This window comes from Diorhabda carinulata, chromosome 11 (assembly GCF_026250575.1).
Source record: "Diorhabda carinulata isolate Delta chromosome 11, icDioCari1.1, whole genome shotgun sequence".
Taxonomy (NCBI): Eukaryota; Metazoa; Arthropoda; class Insecta; order Coleoptera; family Chrysomelidae; genus Diorhabda; species Diorhabda carinulata.
In genome coordinates, this window is record NC_079470.1 from 12,941,968 (window position 1) to 12,960,330 (window position 18,363).

An 18,363-nucleotide genomic window follows, 5' to 3' on the forward strand; every position below is an offset into this window, starting at 1 on the left:
ATCGATATTCATGGTATTGTGTGTTTAATAATTATGAAACTTATAGATTTAGTATGCAATAAAAATTTTATAGACGATTTTTGGAGTCTGAAATAGGTAAAAAAATACTTATATTTACTTTATTTACAAATTACAGTTTTATGATCTAGAAACCTATCACAATGCTCATCCGAAACCTGAAATTTATTATGATCTATTTGGTCTCGTCCTATGCTGTCCTCCTCTTTGTCCCCTTTGCCTTTTTTGATTGTCAGGAGGTGGTCCATTTCCAGTGGTGCGTGGTGCTGGATTACTACTATTTGATGGTTTTACTTGTCCCGCAACATTGTTATGCTGTAGGGGAGGAATAATTTGTGGAACAGTTGTAGTAGTAGGAGGAGGTTGCGATGGTCCAGTATTAATTCTTCCAGCTACATTATTTGTACCATTATTCATAGGTAAGCTATTTTGAGGTACAGGGGGCAGTTGATTAGGTTCACTCATATTCAATTGTTCATTGAAAACCATACAAAATTCCCCTATTTTTTGTAAGTCCCCTCCTTTGGAAGTATATAATGTTAGACAGCTTCTCCACACAGACACATATCCTTTAGTTAATCTGACTATATCACCTGTAAGATACACTATTTAGGAAGGATAACACGTATTCATGATTATTTTTAAATAAGTAAATATTTATTTACACGCGGTCTACTAAAATTAGGTTATCCCATTTATACTTTTTGACAATCATATTGTCTAAACCTCACTTTTATTCATTTGTTTTCAATACATTACCTGGAACGAGTAATTGACCAGCTTCATCCCAAATACTAGCATTTATACAAGCACTTTGATCAGCCACTTTAAAAGTTCGAACTTCGCGGTTTTCTTTCGTTAACGTAGGATGGCCGATTTCTAATACTATAAACACTACATTTACATTTTTTAATCCAGGACGCAAGTCCTTTATTTGAATGTAGTTATTTTCCATAGTAATAATGTTGAACACGGTATATTTATTATAATAACGAAAAGTTGAGCTTATATGCTCAAATTTAAAATAAAACACAACAAAAAGAACCCTCCTTAATGTGATACAATAAATCTTATAGATTTATAATGTTGGTAGGAATCTTTTAATGCGCATGCTGATATATACGAAAGATTTAGTCGTTTCAATTGGAATATCGTTATATTCTTTCGATTAATATATTTTTCGAAAAAATCTACCAAATAGTTTATAAATAATTGGTTCAATTACACACATTTCTTTTCTATAACGAGTAAATAATATTGTTTGTTTCACCTATTTACTTTCGAAAATTCTCCTATTAGCACAAGATTATTTTATTAATTGTGAATAATAATTAATAAGAATAAATGTGATTTATTCAAACTAAATTTTTTTTGTATAATTGAATAAAAATATCGTTTCTTATCTTTAAATATGGATCTAATGCTTTTAGTTTACGTTACTTTAATCGTTTATTCGTGAAAGTTCCATCTCTAGCATCATTTTCAATTATAACATCGATCCAATTCGATTGCTTTCTTTTACCATAGATAAACTAAAATGAAATCTTAATCTTCATTTAGTTAACCATCATTTACAATGGAAATCTCCTTACTAAATGACAACTGACATTGACAAGGGCTATTTATAATTTTTATAATCCAATTAGTAAAAAATAATCAAAACACTAAACATTTCCAAATAGTGTTGTTATTTTTAGTGTTAAATAATGGCAGATGACTTAGAAAATGTAAACATGATTTTCATAACAAGTTTCTTATATTTTAAATCTTAATTTATTGTAGATACCTTCAATTACTGTGAAAGAGCCGTTGGATTTAGTTCGACTAAGTTTAGACGAAAGAATATATGTTAAAATGCGAAACGATCGAGAACTGAAAGGTAGACTTCACGTAAGTACAAAATTTATTGCAGTGTACCAAGATGATTTGGTGATTATACATGTTTCAGGCTTATGACCAACATATGAACATGGTTCTGAGTGATGCTGAAGAAACTATAACTACTGTTGAAATTGATGAAGAAACTTATGAAGAAGTATATAGAACTACTAAAAGAAATATTCCGATGCTTTTTGTAAGAGGTGATGGTGTGATATTAGTTTCACCTCCTATGAGGACATCTTAATTATTTCAATTTTCTGATATATAAAAATTATAAATTAGTTTCTAACTTTAATATAAAATTAAGAAATATGAAAACTGTTTTATTTAAGTACCTATCTCTCCAAAGGTCTCAAATACACTTGAATTATGTTTCAGCAATTGGGTTTTGAGTATGGGAACATAAAAAATATAACAAAATTATCGTTTCTTCAACAATATAAAACAAAATTTTTTAAATTCTTTGGTTTTGGTATAGAAAAAAAGAAATTGAAAATAAGTATATACATTTTAAACAGAGTAGAATTCATTAAATAATGAATTCTTCTAAGCTTTTGAAGTTTTGAGTGGATATTTGTAATTTATTTGTTTATTTTAAAATATTGCCAATTTCCTGATGCAAGGTCGTATTCTCCAAATTCACAATAAAAATCTACAAACAAACAAATTTCCTGTATATTTTTATTGGTAAGAAAACTCAATAAAAGCTATTTATAAATCGTTCCACTGTTAATTTTCAATTTCGTAACCCAAACACGAGAGTCTATAACATGATTTCATTCAAACGCAAGCGAGATTTGAGGAATCTTCAAGTATATTAAAAATATCCCGATTTCTACCACATGGGAGAATATAAAGTTCAAGAAAGTGGCTCTGCTTTTTATCACTACACACAAAAATGAATACAGATACGAATGGTGATCTTATTAAAAAATTAGATATGGAAAACGATTCTAGTTCAGATGATGATACAGATGATTCCTGCGAAGACGAACAGGATGCCGCTACTTCTAACGGGCACAGATCTACCAGAGAAATACAATGGTAAGAAGAGTTGTTGTTTTAAACTGTGTTTTGTTGATCCCTAATCTTACCGAGAATTTATGAAGGGCTGACTTTTCTTATTAATAAGCTAGAAATGTGTAAGTAAAATTAATTATTAAGTTTTGTGTTTCTCTTTCTAGAATATAAATATAATTTTCAATTTTAAAAAAACTGTTATTAAGTATTGACGTAATATAGTCGGAAGAATGCAGGTATTCATATAATGTAAACATCAATTTACATTTACAAGTTTTACGTTGAAAAAATTGATATGTTCTATTTCTATACAGTTTCATTAACGAGAAACATTCGTTGAAAATTAATTGGTTTCGTACACCAAATATTTATAGAATCACGAATAAGTCGCGGTTTGAATGAACATTCTATTTACGAGGGTCGTACTAGAAATTTCATCAATTTAACAAACTATAAAAAATCTTATTAAGTCATTTTGAAGGTTAGATTTTTCGGTTGAAATCTTGCATTTTATTTAATATTCTTATTTTGGAAACTGCTAATGTGTGCAAACGACGTAGACCTATGATTTAAGGTACTAAGGTTTTATTTTATGTAGGTTAGTATATTTATTTTTGATTTTGACAATATATTAGGTATTAAGAGCTACACCAAGTCTCGTAATTTATATATTTCTATAATATTGTGTAGGGTGGATTATATACTCACCTTCCGAAAATACTTTTACTTTATTTTTATATATAAGATAATTTTGGTTCTTGGAGAAGCGTCGATTGATGAACCATTAATTTAATTCAACGTAGGTGTCGAGTACGACCACATAGAAAAAAAGTGGTATGGCCACCTCCTTCGAACTCCACGCCATCTACTTCTACTCACCTCAAACGAATAACAGCGGGTAATTTATCTACAGGAAGTCCCTTGTTTGGATCCAAGATGCAACTATTTTCTCAAACTGGTTATCATTTAGCTGTATATCCGGATGGAAAAATAAGAGGAACACCAGATGAAAACGACCTCCACAGTAAGTACGAGGTAAAATTCAAAGATATAAAAAAAATTGTCACTAGAATTGAATTTTATCAATTTATGTTCTTAGTTTTTTTATTTTGTTTGAAAAAAGCAAATTTTTTATAGCTTTTTTGGAATTGACATCTGCTGGTTATCCAGGACATGTACGAATAAAAGCTTTATTAACAAATTTGTATATAGCTATGGATAGAAGAGGAAAGCTTTATGGAGAAGTAACTATTCAGAATTATTTCCAATAGTCTCTGAAGCAAAGCTAAGCTTGGCAACGTAGCAAACCATTAAATATTTTCCATTTAGTAGATGAAATTAATAACTATGTAATTGTTATGCATATTTATGGGTGAAAATAGAATTTTATTAAAATAATTACATTTTATTTCATTAAAATTTTGTAATTCCTTAACCTATAAAAAGCTTTCGTATTAAATATAGTAATTATAGAAAGAATAAGCTACAATGTTGCCAAGTTTTATGATATAAATTTTATTTATATTGGATAATCCGTGATTTGCAGGCAGATCCAATGATGGAGCCTACAGTATTTATAGAATCATTCCAAGGCTCTTACACGGTGTATCTATCTAGAAAATATGCCCATAATGGTTGGTACATCGGTATACAAAAGAACGGTAAAATTAAAAAAGGACCAAGAACCGGTTATGGGCAAAAAGCTATCAAATTTTTACCAAGAAGATCAAGATTTCAATGACTGCTCTGTGGGCAAAATACTACAGGATTCCATTTCAATACATTTAATAGCTAAAAAAACTATCTAAGTACATTGCAATTTATTAAAAAGTATATTTTCTTTCATAACCATGAAAAAATTCTTTTCCTCAAAATTCATTTCAAATCAATTTGGGAACTATATTGTATAACAATATAAAAGTTTATTTTTTTTGTGAGGAAGTAATGTTCAGCTTAAATATAAGAATTCATTATAAAATTATTCTTCCCTGGTCTATCGTTGAAAAACAGCTGAAAAAATATAAACATTACTATACCTTGTTTTTAAACCTGGAGGATCATTTTAGGAAAACTATATCACACCACTAGAAATCACTAAAAAAGTTACTGGTCGGAAGCGATAACATAAAATACTAGTCATATTATACAGTCTGGAAATAATGAATCACAAACTAAATAATCATTAACACACGGTATAATAGCGAATACATATTATTGAAAACGAGAAAAAACGAAATTGTTAAATTGAATCTATGATAATTTCAAGGTCGGTGATTACGTTTGTAAGATGGTTAATAACAGTTGTCAAATTTGGTGGCACATGTTTTGAAAAGTTCTGTATTTATTGGTGAACGAAATTTTCAAACAATTATAAGATCTAAGTCGTTTCTGAACAAATGTAAATAATTCAGAATGAAGGAACCACATTTAGAGGGTTTATTATTTGTTTACAATTTATAGAATTGTCATATGTCAAACGTGCTGTGTAAAACCTTCTGCGATTTGACCAATCAGAAATCTACTGAATTGCCAGCTTAAATTCAAATCAGTTCACCTAGTTCAAAAACAGGGTATAATAATTCAAAAAGATTGTGAGAATGTGAAAGACAAACCTCAATAGAATTTTAATTCGTAATGTTGCCAACTGTTTCATAATATACAGACATCCTGCTAAAATTATTCAACCTCCCACAAATACTTAAATTTAATTCCAGGGAATGGAAAATAAACCCAATTTTTGAAAAACTGAATATTAGATATGATATACATACTTTTTAATATAAAAATGTAATAGCAGTAGTTATATTTCAAATAACTTATCACTAGATTCATTAGGGAATTATTGGAACGGCAATTTTAATAAAATTATTTGTAACATATCTGACAGATACGCACGCGCACAAGGCATCATTAATAAAGTTATTGTCGTCTTTTAATAAAGGAAGACATTAACTTTATTAAAATCGATGTTATCGTTTTATTTATAATCGTATCATTAGTACTTTATATCCTCTTCCAGTATTAAATTTGACAACCCTGTAAAGTGCGCAATCAAATTGTAGAGGTTTCTATTTTATACAAGTAATAAATTCTTTGAGTTATTTTGATTTGTTTATAATAGTAAACAAAAAAATTGAATAACTTTTACTACTCACTTTTCATTAGTTTCAATCTCGTTTGAAATAAAAAATATATATATTTTTAACACGTTCCATCTACTCGTTTATTTAGTCAGTATTAGATAATATTATTAAAAACTAATCATTATATATTATCAAATATAAACATTTATTTTTTATTCTATCCTATCCTTTTAAACATTTTTAACATATATTATTCAGAACACAACTAAACAAACCTCATTTTTATTAAGTGAGGTTATGAAATTTAGACGAATGGTTGAGACAACATAGGTGGATATTATATAACTAGTGGTAGTATAGAAGTAAATACTAATGTCATGACCCTCAAAAAATGTAACTAGTTTTTTCTTGATCATTACTTTAATTTGAAGAATTATCGCTTTTCCGATGGAAGTGAAAACATAAAAATTTCCTACTGACATATTTTCTAACCTGAATGGCTCGACAAACATCCTATTATTTAATATGATTGGAATTTCACATATAACCCGTCTTTAATATTACATTTCCATATCACGTAACGACACACGACTATTATTTTTGATGTTTTTATTACTAAATTATCATTAGGATAATCATTATTGAGTACAAATCAATTCTAATCAGTGCCAGGGTCGTACAATAGACAAGATTATCAATTCATTTTAACATTTATTATTAGATGAACCGCGTTTAGTAATTGTATAGTTAATCTGATGTTTTTACATATATTTATTAAAGTGATAATCATTCGACGAATGAAAACTCGTTATGATCCAAACAAACCAATAAAATTGAACCATGCGTAAAACTTTCAGAAACTAGAGAAGCAAAGGCATGCTCTTTTTCTCTTCATCCATAGATAAATTACAAAGGCGTAGAGATAACTTTTTTCAAACATAGTAATTAATTTGTTTTTACAATTTTTATAAACAGTTCTCAAGTTATTTTTTTCTATCGTTAAAACATTTATTTTTATACAAAATATACATTTGAAATTTTACCAATGAGTTCGAGGACTCTTATTATTTATCATATTTACAGCTGACAACATAAACACTAGGAATTTTTAGTGCCAAAAGATTCTGGAGTAATTTATTGAATTGATTATAAATCAATTTTAACTTTTGGAATTTGAAATTAATTCACTTCAATATTTTAACTTATTATTTATATTAACCAATGAAAACAGTTTCTCAATGTCTATTTTGTATTTTTATATAACTGTCAATTCATGTTTGATTTTGATGAGTGAGTTATGGGAAAATATAGTACAGTCCTGTACAAAATTTTATCTCCGGTAATAAAATCAGCAATAATTTGTTTTGTTACACCTATGATGGAGTTTATAGTATCTAAATGTTTGAATTATCTTTAAAAAAATATTTAAGTTGTTAGTAAGATAGGAAAAGGCTAGTTACAATATCACGTAAACCTAAAAATAGTTGAGAGAGAGGAATAGATGAAAATTATCATTTAAATTTTATGAGTTTTTAAATTGATCGTTATGGTCTCAGAGAAGGTATTTTTAGAGGAGTAGGGTCAGTTGGTGTTAGTTTAACGACTATAGAAGCGTATAATATGATCGATGATTACGTATATAAAAAATAACTAAAATTGAAGTGAAAATGTGAGTTTTCATGATTTTGTGGATATTATTTGTTTGTTGATTTAAGGTAAGTTTACAATAACTCCAAATAAAATCAATATATCAAATAATTGCGTTATTTTGTCAATATTCTAGAATTGTTTTATTATAGTTTAAATTTTTAAACCTCTCTATGAGTCGATAGTTCGATTTAAAACGGAACGGTATCTTTTAGTATCTATTTTTGATATGGTTCAACGCCCAATCAACGCTTGGTTAACTATTTTTAAATTTTAGATACGAGGGATTGTCACAAATAAGAGTTTCATAACTTTCATAGGCATCGATTTTGACAGTCGACAAGTAAAATTTACATTTACACTTTATCAAGTCAGTTAAAACGGCTTAAAATAAATAATTTTGTGAAAAAACTTACAGAAGTTAATAATATCTACTGAAAATGGTTATTTGACGTTTGTTTAATTATTTAGAAATTCTTTTTGGGACGTACTATATAGTAAAATATTGATTAGGTCGGAATTTGCGGGGAAGGTAATGCAATATGGCCGATCTTTAAGAAGCATAACCTATTTTTCTGTCCAAATTGAGGGCATTTATTAGTAGATGTTTAATAATTATTTGAATGTTTAAATGATTGAACAAAATGGTTTTATTATTTGACTCCAGTCGAGTTGTTGATTGAGTTATAAAAAACTGAGACAATATTTTTCACTATATCAACCGTAAGTAGTTTCAAGTTACAATTAATATGTGAAAAATTTTTATAAAACGCTTTATATCATATCTAGTTTTATTTTTCGGTCTAATGAATAGAGGAAATTCGAATTTTATTCATTATTTTGTGATAATACACTCTATTTGATATAACAACCTTGATATACGCTTATTTAGATAAATGTTTTAAACGTCTTATCATAGCGACATCTGTTATATATCAATTAAACTTCAATTTTACATTATAATAATGTTCAATCTTCAACTGTTATGATGAAAATAAAAGAAAATATGACAACAACATATGATTCGCGCCCATAATGAGAAAAATAAAAATATACATTGAAAAATAATAAATAAAATTGGTAAAGTGGATAAATTTGATTCAGATAATGAATAAGGATGGTCAGCCATTTTCGAATCACGTACGACTTTGGAGCCAAACTGGATATAACTTGACCATAAGGTCTACTGGACAAATTATTGGTACAGATGATGATTCGGATCTAGATAGTAAGACAGATTAAATTATGATTTGTCATTTCAATAAATAACTTTTATTCGTGTAGTTATTCAACTTCCTATTTTGAATTCAAATACATGTCAAATATAAGAAATAATACATGTCATATGTCATTTTCCCTTTCAATGACTACTCATTATACGTTTTGTCGATTAGGTTAGGAAATGTTTTTCGGATTTTTAGGTTTAATAGAAATAACTTCAGGAGGAGATGTCAGTTTAGTACGATTAAGAGGAATTAATTCCCAGTTATACGTATGTTTCGATCATAATGGTCATTTATATGGAGAGGTAAAATAATATTTTTATTTCAAATAGGTTTTTTATGAGAGTTAGTTTGATTTTGGGGTATAGATCATAGAGTTAATATTAAACATCAATCAAATAAGCCAGGGCTATCTATCTCTCTCTAGTCTATTCTGATTGGATCGCCATGACGCCGAGTGGTGGTAACGGGAAAGGAGGAGTAGAGTAGAAAAAGATGAAAAATGTTGCTCTTTCTCTTCACTCACATGCTGCTCTTTTTATCTTTAATATTAACTCTGTGGTATAAAGATAAAAAATTGATGACACCGAAGCTCTGTATGTATATCGTGTTGTCGTCTAACTAGGCGCGAGATTCTTAGAAAATATTTTGATTATGTTACATTTATAACAGACAATATCACCCTGGCTTTGTAAATAACTTAAAAAATTTTAGAAAAATCCAGAAAACGAAGGTACTATATTCAAAGAAGCATTTAGTGCATCTTATACTACATTCCAAACACAACTCGATTCCAAAGAATGGTTTATAGGGATTAAAAAAAATGGACAACCAAAAAAAGGTCAACGAACTGAAGATGGACAAAAAGCTGTTCGGTTTTTACCTCGTAGATAACATGAAATTTTGTATTACTCAATTTATATTTTATTTGTATGTATATTTTTTTAGCTTGATTAAATATATACTTATTTGAATAAAATTTTTGTTTTTGTATTTTTACCTTCATGATTTATACCATAGAAGCCAGAGATATGGGAGCTTGTTCAAGTGAGCTCGGACTGGTACAAGAAGGATAAAAAACATGATATATCACTCTCTCTATCTATCTGTCTTTCTAAACTATTCTGATTGGATCCCCATGACGTCAAGACTGCGGTTGGTAGGAACAAAGAATAAAAAGCTTTGATTTTAATGGCGAGTAGAAAGAGATAGATGGCGGTAAACCGAGGCTCTTTCTCTCTTTTACACTTACATGCCGATATCAATAAAAAAAAGCAGATGTTCACTTTATTGCTAGAGAGTGAGAGAGAGAAAGAAGCTTGTCCTGGTAATTTTATTGGGGGTGATAGGAACATGTGGGATTTTTATTAGGGGTGATAGGGACAATTTTTATGTGGGATTAATATTGTTTTTAGGAATGGCCCTGATAAATGAAAATATTTTCCTTATATGTCTAGGATTGCAGTGATTTTTGAGATAGTTATTTTTCGTGTGGCACTCACTCACCTTATATACGTCCGTCTACTATCTCGCGTGGAATTTCAACAAGAATTTGAGGAGAGTATAAATTATGATAAAACAAAATAGCTCGACGAATTCAACGGCTTTTGGAGGGTATTGAGTAGGTGATGTATATAACGGCGAGTACAGCTCTGCAGCTGTAACACCAACGAGTGGCTTTGTGGTGTTAGGGGTGATAGGGGAGAGAGGAGAAAATAGTTTTGTGGGAGTTAACGGTCAAATGTTTCACAGAGCTCTCTATTAATTAGAGTTGGATATACTAGATTCTGTTTTAATGAAATCTGTGATATATAGTGAGTAATAGTAAGGGTATTGGATACTAGATGTCATTGTGGAGATCCAATATTGAAATAGTGGCAAATAATTTTCCATATAGTCAAATTGATTGGAATTCGAGGAGTTATTAAAAATAAAAGTTACTAATGACAAATTTTGTTTTATATTGAAATATATATTTGAATTTAAACATTTTCATTATAACACCTAGGAATATTCTTTTGAACTACAGCATGTCAAAATAGAAAATATAACAGTTGGTAAGATTGCTTATGCTTTTCGCGATTACGGTGTTGTGTGTATAAAGTGTAAAAATTTGGAGAAAAATAGTTAACTGAACATATCTCTATTATATTTATTAATTTAGATTTAGATGAAGGTAAGTAATAATAAGAATTATTATTATTCAGCACTCCTAATCCCTAACCCATAAAATACGTCATCAATGTCATAATAAAACAACATAATAACCAATAATGTTGATGACTTCTTTTTCAAGACCTTTCCAAATCAGCACGTCACGATGTTTGTTCACATTTTGTAATACAAATATCTATTTACGGTGAGGTCAACTGATCTAGAGTACTAGATTTACTAATTGCTTATAAAGTTCTTGGATACCCTCTGGATACTTTTAGTCAATTGTTTTGAGGGGTCAAGAAGAGTTCTTTGAACTTTCTACAAAATCGAATGTTTCTTGCAAAACTGATGTGCCAAATAAATAAAACCCATTTTTATATTATAAGTACGACGTTCTATTTGTTTCAAGGATCAACAATTGCTTAAATTTTAATACTTTTTATGTTGATTTGGTTAAATCAATTTTTTATAAAAATATTCGTCGCGAAATAAACAATTAATTGCGATATTAAACTATATATTATTAGTAAATATTAAATTAAGGGTAGTTATTAATATTATAAATTATATAATTAATTAATACATAATGTTAAAGACAGTCTCTTGTCCATAGCTTTCTAGATTTACATTGCCAATAATAAAACAAAATTTTGTTCAGAATCATGAATTTTTTTATGTTGATAATGTCATAATGACATATATGTTACTTGAAGTGTCATTGAAAAATTTCACACTCAAAAATGTCTTCTTTCAGGTTAAATTATGCCAAGAAAAGACAAATACGAAAACAACGGGGGTCCTTCAAATCGTCGGACACATACTTACATGTCCCCAGAGGACCAAGCGAGCGGCAAAAAGTCCTATTGGACCGAGCTGGAGATAACGGGGACTATCCGCAATTTGAGTCCCAATCTCTTCCAGTTAACGCACCTAACGGCTTTGTACCTAAAGAACAATCAGTTAATGAGACTGCCACCGGACATTTGTAATTTAGTGAATTTAAGGCATCTCGATGTGAGTAATAATAAATTAAGATCATTACCCGCGGAATTAGGTGAACTTATCCATCTCAGGTAAGTGAATCAGTTAAAATAATAATTAAAAAATAAAGTTAAACAATTTTTTTTTGTTACAGAGAATTAAATTTAGCAAACAACTGTTTGAGAATTTTGCCGTATGAACTCGGTAAACTTTTCAATCTCCTCAGTCTGAATCTAACAGGGAATCCTTTAAACAAGGATATACTCACAATATATTCTGAACCTAATGGTACCGTTAAGCTGTTAACTTTTATGCTGGATAATTTACAAGGTAAGTGGTTTTATGATTTAAATAATAACAAATTCGATATTTTGAGTGATTTAATTGTACATTTTCTTGTTAAAACATTGTTTATTACAACATACGGATACTCTGTTAAGGTCCTTTGCGCAGGATAATAATCAGTACGAATATCACCAACAGTTCCATCAATTCCAATTTATTTAATTGTTCTACTGGCTTTTTTAATACATCCTAGATAAGTTATGATTCAGTTATTGAAATTAAAGTGTTTAAACGAATTAAAATGATTGTAATAAGCAAAATAGGAAGAATTGGTGATTAAATGAATGATATTTGGGGCAAAATTTGAAGAAAACATAATTAACAATACAAGTATTTATAATGAGATATATGTAAAGAGAAGAAAACCTACAGAAATGGCGAGGAGGATGAAATACTGGATACCTCTATGGCCAAGAGGCATAGACACCCTTAGAAACCAAAATGAAGAAGATACCAGAATTCTAGAGAGAGTAGATGTGAATGCAAAATGCAGAAACAGAAAAGAATAGAGAAAGCTGACAAATGAAGCAGGGATAAACAAAAAACTATAACAAAAAGGACAAGGGGTGTAATCTACCCTAATAAAGGGAGTTGTAGGCACACAAAGTGCTAGCCATAATCCAGATTGAACGGTATAATGATGATGAATGATGTAGTCTAATGAAAAGGAACTTGGAAGTACCAAAAACAGTCACAGACAACTAAAAGTTGATAAAAACGGTGCTGTACTTGTATTTATTAAGCTATTAGGACCAGATTTTTACTAAAGCAATAATGAAGATCAAAATCTAGATCTAAATCTGCTGTTAATAGATTATAAGCACTTTTATGATACATTAGAGAGGACAAAGATGTATGAGGCTTCACAAAACTAATAAGAATGGAGAAATGAATAGAACCGTGATCAAAGTATAGCCCGAAGGAGGGTTATTGGAAAGTTTTTGTGGAAAAAGATGGATGAAGCATGGGGACCACTTATCCATATTACTTTTTAACCTCTCTTTGGAAATAATCATTAAAAAAGCGCAAATATAGAGACCAATCTATTACCGGAAGCAACAAATTGTAGCACTTGCAAACTATATTGTATTATTAGCTAGATTCTAGCAGGAATTGGAAAAGTCTAAAGTAGATTGGAATAGATTCGGCCTCAAGGGGGGCGTAAAGACTAATTTTTGGTAATGCAACAGCAAAGGAAGAAATAGAGGGGAAAACAGACCTTTCAGAACATAAAACAAGGAATATCATTTTGAAAATGTGGAATACTGGTTATAAATATGGATTATGAGAAGAAAGACTAGAAAATTGGATAGCAAAGGGTGGTAGAATCATGAATAATATTTTGAAAGCTAAGATAGGATTGTACAAAACGATAATAAGGACAACTGAACTGTATGGGAGTGAGTTCTGGGTACATATTCAGAAGAGTGATGAAAAAATATAAGGAAAGGAAAGTACTGAGGGGAGGCGTGAATGCAATGGATGCCTCAAAAGATTAATTAAATGATGCACCTGAAAAACTAAATTATATTATATCGACGGTGAAGTTGTAATTAAATCTAAGGTCTATTGTGCCCTATAACTTCCTGAACTATCTACGGCTTGCTCTCCGGTGTCATAGATTTAGTATTTCGAATGGCTATGTCGTCTATACTATCAAAATTGAGCTTTTGATAGCAAAACAGAACATCCACTCGTCGACCTAATGTCACCAGGTACTTCCAGAGAGACGATGATATATAAAAAAACCAGTCCATGAAGAATCTGGTTGTACTGTATATTTGGTGGTTTATTTCCAGGTGCATCTTTCAATAACAATTATTTCTGTTCGAAAGGAATGTAAAAGTAACAAAAACAGTCACAGTCAACAAAATATTGAGAGAAAGTCGTTAGTTTTAAACGAAAATGAGTCAGTTAAAGATGTGGAATTGCCAGGACGTCGTTCGACCTCAAAAGCAGATGAAACTGTGAACAAATTTGTTTGTTGTAACAGAAAATTGATTATTCGAAAGCTTAGAGAAGAAAGGTATCTAAAAAACGCTAACGGATTCGTTTTTTAACATGACAAAGATCTATGGAACAAAAATCGTTAGTTTTGAATGAAAATGATTCAGTTAAGGATGTGGAATTGCCAGGACGTCGTTCGACCTCAAAAGCAGATCGAACTGTGAACAAATTTGTTTGTTCTAACAGAAAATTGACTCTTTGAAAGCTTAAAGAAGAAAGGGATCTATAAAAAAGGCTAAAGGATTCGTTTTTTATCATGACAAAACTTTGTGTAACAAAAGTTGTTAGTTTTAGATCGTTAAAAGACTTATTGTATCTCCAATACTATAATTAGTAATGGATTTATATCTGGGTTACTTCTGAGAAGGCTAGATAGAAAATATTTTGAAACTATTCTCTATAGTTAAAAACAAATGCTTTTGGTTCAAAATGCTACAGGAAAGGACTTTGAAAGAGTTCATGCTTTTTATCGTATTTTTTCAACACACCTCGTAGCTTCTATAAAAGAAAAACTATTTCCTATATAAAAAAAAATCGAGAATTTCAAATTCCGTGGCCTAAATGTTCTAATATCTATTCAGACAAAGTGAATAATAAAAATTAAATGTCTATATCATGGTATTCGAATATGATTATTTAAATAGTTATTATGCTTACCTAATACGTAGGCAACCGTCGTTACGTGTTTGTGTGCTATGTTGCCAGTAATTTGTTTACATTCATCGAATGTACAATACAAATTTTATAACAATTAGTATAACTTGACAGAAACGTCTTTGTATGTATTAAATTTCAATATTTCAAAGTGTTTTTGATCCTATTAAATAATAAACTGTTGTGAGATATGAGATAAAGAATACTTTGTATACGAGATTGTCTTTGTTAACATTTTTCCTTCTGTTCTGCTTGGAAGTTGGCATTGTTTAGGATTAAAAGACGTTATTAAAATTCTCTGAAGCTTTTGCGTTCTTATTTTTTTTATAAACGAATTTATTTTCAAAATGTATCCAAAGAATTTTGTATATTAAAATAACGGTGATTTTTTCTGATATGCTGTCGTCTTCTGCGCATTTTTCGACGTTGCCATTTTAAATATTCATACTTTATGATACTTATTCAGAACACCTCGTATTTAGGAGACTGATTGAACTTTATTTTCCAAAATCTGTGATTTTAATTTTTAATTCAATATGAAACTATCCAGATACATATTTTTATCAAATTTCAACCATTTCGGTTAGACTTATCACGTTATATGTTTATACGAGGTTTGTTTAAAAAGTTGCAGCCATTTTGGGCGTTAAGTTTCTGTTTGAAGATCGTATAGATGAGTAATTGTGAAGATTTTTCTCAAAATATTTCCATTGAATATTAAAAATAGGATTACAGACTTACAGTAAACTTATCGTTCAATATTATTTTATAGAAACGAATTTTTACATTTTTTCTTTGACGTTCTAATCGGTTTGGGTTAATGGAAAGGTGCAAAATGTTTTCGCATTAATTTCGATACGAGGAAATAAAAATACAATCGGCAATCTCGGGGCGATCACGATTTTAAGTATGCCGAACGCGTATTTCGTGTTATACCGAATATGTTCACACAATTTTGTTGAAATGTTGCTTTTAAATAAAGATGCAATCTCAATTATGAGAATAGATGGGGTTTTTTATCGAAATTACGGGAAAATGTTGGCCCATCCGCCCAGAAGTTATCTCTCAAAAAAAAAAGATGAAGCTGTATACACATTCTATTGTTCCCCCTCGTATTTCACCAATTATGGGTAATACCAAAACTTTGTAGGCCTATCTAATCTACATTACACCATATTATGACGTATACTACGAAACTATTTAATCAAAACACTATTGCCACAAGACATTCTATTGTTCCACCTCGTATTCAATTAATTATGGGTAATACCAAAACTTTGTAGGCCGATCTAATCTACATTACATCATATTATGACATATATCACGAAACTATTTATTCAAAACACTTTTGCCACCAGATATTCTATTGTTCCACCTCGTATTCAAATAATTATGGGTAATACCAAAACTTTTTAGACCGATCTAGTCTTTACTACACCATATCATGACGTATACCACGAAACTATTTATTCAAAACACTACTGCCACCACACCATTCAGTCATCGATCAACACCGTCGTGTATCTTTTACGGAACGGAATATTTTGTTCCGTGTATGACAAGCGTCGTTTCCCAATCGCTGCGCGCATGCGGCAAGCAGGTTGGCAACTGCGTACGATGATAAATGTCTCAATTATGTTCATAGTACTGATACACATAAGAGAATGACACGTGGATGGATGTAAACATACGATGCTGCCAATTTTACCTAACTAATTCAGAAATATATGGGAATATAATGATTACGTAACACGTTTAAAAATTTTACATGAAAGTACCACGGAGATCGCGGAGATTGGTAAATACGACGTATGTAATAAGAATAGAGAACGCGTGAGAAAAGCCTCTCATTTCGCAATCCGTACGTGTAATACTTACAATTTCTTAAGTTATTTTTTTTTTTCAACCATCAAAGTATTCTCCAGTCTCTTTATGGGTAAACGGCAGACATGTTTTAAACGATAATGATGGGAAACTATTAGGAAGTTATTTTATGTCCGATTGTTTGGTTCGATTTGCAAAAGTGCATAATGAATTAACATAATTGGAATATACGAGGGGAATACATAAATTTAGATTCTAAATAATTTTCGTGTAATTGAGACTAATTTGAGTTTATATTTTCTATTCGATTGTTGGAAAATCGTTTTATGTACCCCGTCTGAAACCAATAATAGCTGCCGGCCATATCTCATCGCAAAAAATTCCGCACGTACAGGGTGATTGATTAGTGTGATAAAAAAATTATTTACAATCTTGCTGTGCAGTATTTTTAAATTTTATCGCATATTTGGGTCAGATTGACTTATAATAATATAGAGTTGTGATGAATTCTACGGGGTATTTCAAAAATATAACCAATTTTTTCATAAAAATCGTTCAAAAAAGTTCAATACCCTGTACAATGTAAAAGGAATTCAAAAATGAAGATCTGTTGCGATCAAAGCATTCAATTGGTAGTAAAAATTCTAAAAAATTATCTATTTCGTTAATATTCGATGAGTTTGATACAGTGTGAATCAAAATACTAATACATTATTTTCTCGGTTTTTACAAATTTTCAAATCGACATTTTCAAGGACAAAGGAGGCAGGGATTTTTGCACTTTAATCAATCACCCTGTATATGGACTAATGTACCGGGCAACCATCATGTTGTAAGAACATGTTGAGTAATAAAATCCCAGACAAACAACGAGCCCGTACATACTTATGTATGAAAGATGTTTCGAAATTGATATGCCGCAAAAACAAATGATTCATCATTTTATTTACACCCACATCTGGGAAGATGTTTGTTGTTTCTGTTGCTAATAGTCGAGTGTCTGCGGTGATATCACTTTTTATCGCTCCATCTCCTCAACCTCCGCGTGATACACAAAAAAATCGTTTTATGAATTCTTCGTGATACAGATACAAGTGAATAGAAAAATGTTTGTGCAACCTAGACACCGTCTGCTTTTTATAAAACTCTATTGTTTGTTGGGGTTTTATTTCTAATTTTAAGAATTTAAATTCACTAGTTTTCAAGAAATCTTGTTATATGTGCGATGAGTATGGAATTTTGTGTTTTTTTTTGTAATTAAATCGAGTTTATCGAGAAATTTCGATGTATGATAAACAGTGATTTTTTTAAGAGGTGTAAGATTTGGTTTTGAGAAAAAAAACCACGAAAAATTTGAAAAAATTGATGGAATCTTTATTGGAATCGATAGAACAATCATTATAATTTAATGTTTGAAGATGATTTAATGAAAATGCTCCGCTTTAGATAGCCCATGGGCTTTAGCACACTTTCTCCAATATATCACGAATAAATGCTTCAATATTGGCTTCCAGTGCATCAAT

General features: G+C 30.0%; 4 protein-coding genes across 11 annotated transcripts in view; 3 read left to right on the forward strand and 1 right to left on the reverse strand.

The window, feature by feature from the left end:
- Nucleotides 1-77: 77 nt before the first annotated feature.
- Nucleotides 78-1,103, reverse strand: LOC130899757 (SOSS complex subunit B homolog). Its single transcript, XM_057809939.1, has 2 exons — nucleotides 778-1,103; nucleotides 78-611 (listed from the first exon to the last, which is right to left on the reverse strand). The coding sequence occupies exons 1-2, from the start codon at nucleotides 971-973 to the stop codon at nucleotides 187-189; spliced, it is 621 nt and encodes a 206-aa protein (XP_057665922.1). The 5' UTR covers nucleotides 974-1,103; the 3' UTR covers nucleotides 78-186.
- Nucleotides 1,104-1,603: 500 nt separating this feature from the next.
- On the forward strand, nucleotides 1,604-2,217 carry LOC130899399 (U6 snRNA-associated Sm-like protein LSm3). The gene is made up of 3 exons (XM_057809317.1): nucleotides 1,604-1,745; nucleotides 1,801-1,908; nucleotides 1,967-2,217. The coding sequence occupies exons 1-3, from the start codon at nucleotides 1,725-1,727 to the stop codon at nucleotides 2,141-2,143; spliced, it is 306 nt and encodes a 101-aa protein (XP_057665300.1). The 5' UTR covers nucleotides 1,604-1,724; the 3' UTR covers nucleotides 2,144-2,217.
- A 430-nt stretch (nucleotides 2,218-2,647) lies between these two features.
- LOC130899631 (uncharacterized) lies at nucleotides 2,648-9,851 on the forward strand. Its single transcript, XM_057809701.1, has 8 exons — nucleotides 2,648-2,943; nucleotides 3,723-3,943; nucleotides 4,057-4,163; nucleotides 4,466-4,654; nucleotides 8,349-8,372; nucleotides 8,754-8,877; nucleotides 9,071-9,177; nucleotides 9,587-9,851. Exons 1-8 carry the CDS (start codon nucleotides 2,798-2,800, stop codon nucleotides 9,764-9,766), a joined length of 1,098 nt encoding a protein of 365 aa, XP_057665684.1. The 5' UTR covers nucleotides 2,648-2,797; the 3' UTR covers nucleotides 9,767-9,851.
- A 1,036-nt stretch (nucleotides 9,852-10,887) lies between these two features.
- The window catches only part of LOC130899561 (CCR4-NOT transcription complex subunit 6), a 140,863-nt gene continuing 133,387 nt past the window's right edge, over nucleotides 10,888-18,363 (forward strand). For 2 of the 8 annotated variants that reach the window (XM_057809579.1, XM_057809582.1), the window contains exons 1-3: nucleotides 10,918-11,048; nucleotides 11,784-12,102; nucleotides 12,165-12,340. In XM_057809579.1, the coding sequence (XP_057665562.1) occupies nucleotides 11,792-12,102; nucleotides 12,165-12,340 (487 nt within the window). In that variant the 5' untranslated portion in view covers nucleotides 10,918-11,048; nucleotides 11,784-11,791. Of the gene's footprint in view, nucleotides 11,049-11,140; nucleotides 11,232-11,783; nucleotides 12,103-12,164; nucleotides 12,341-18,363 lie in introns of those variants that run through there. The other 6 variants (XM_057809583.1, XM_057809585.1, XM_057809580.1 and 3 more) reach the window with 4 other exon arrangements.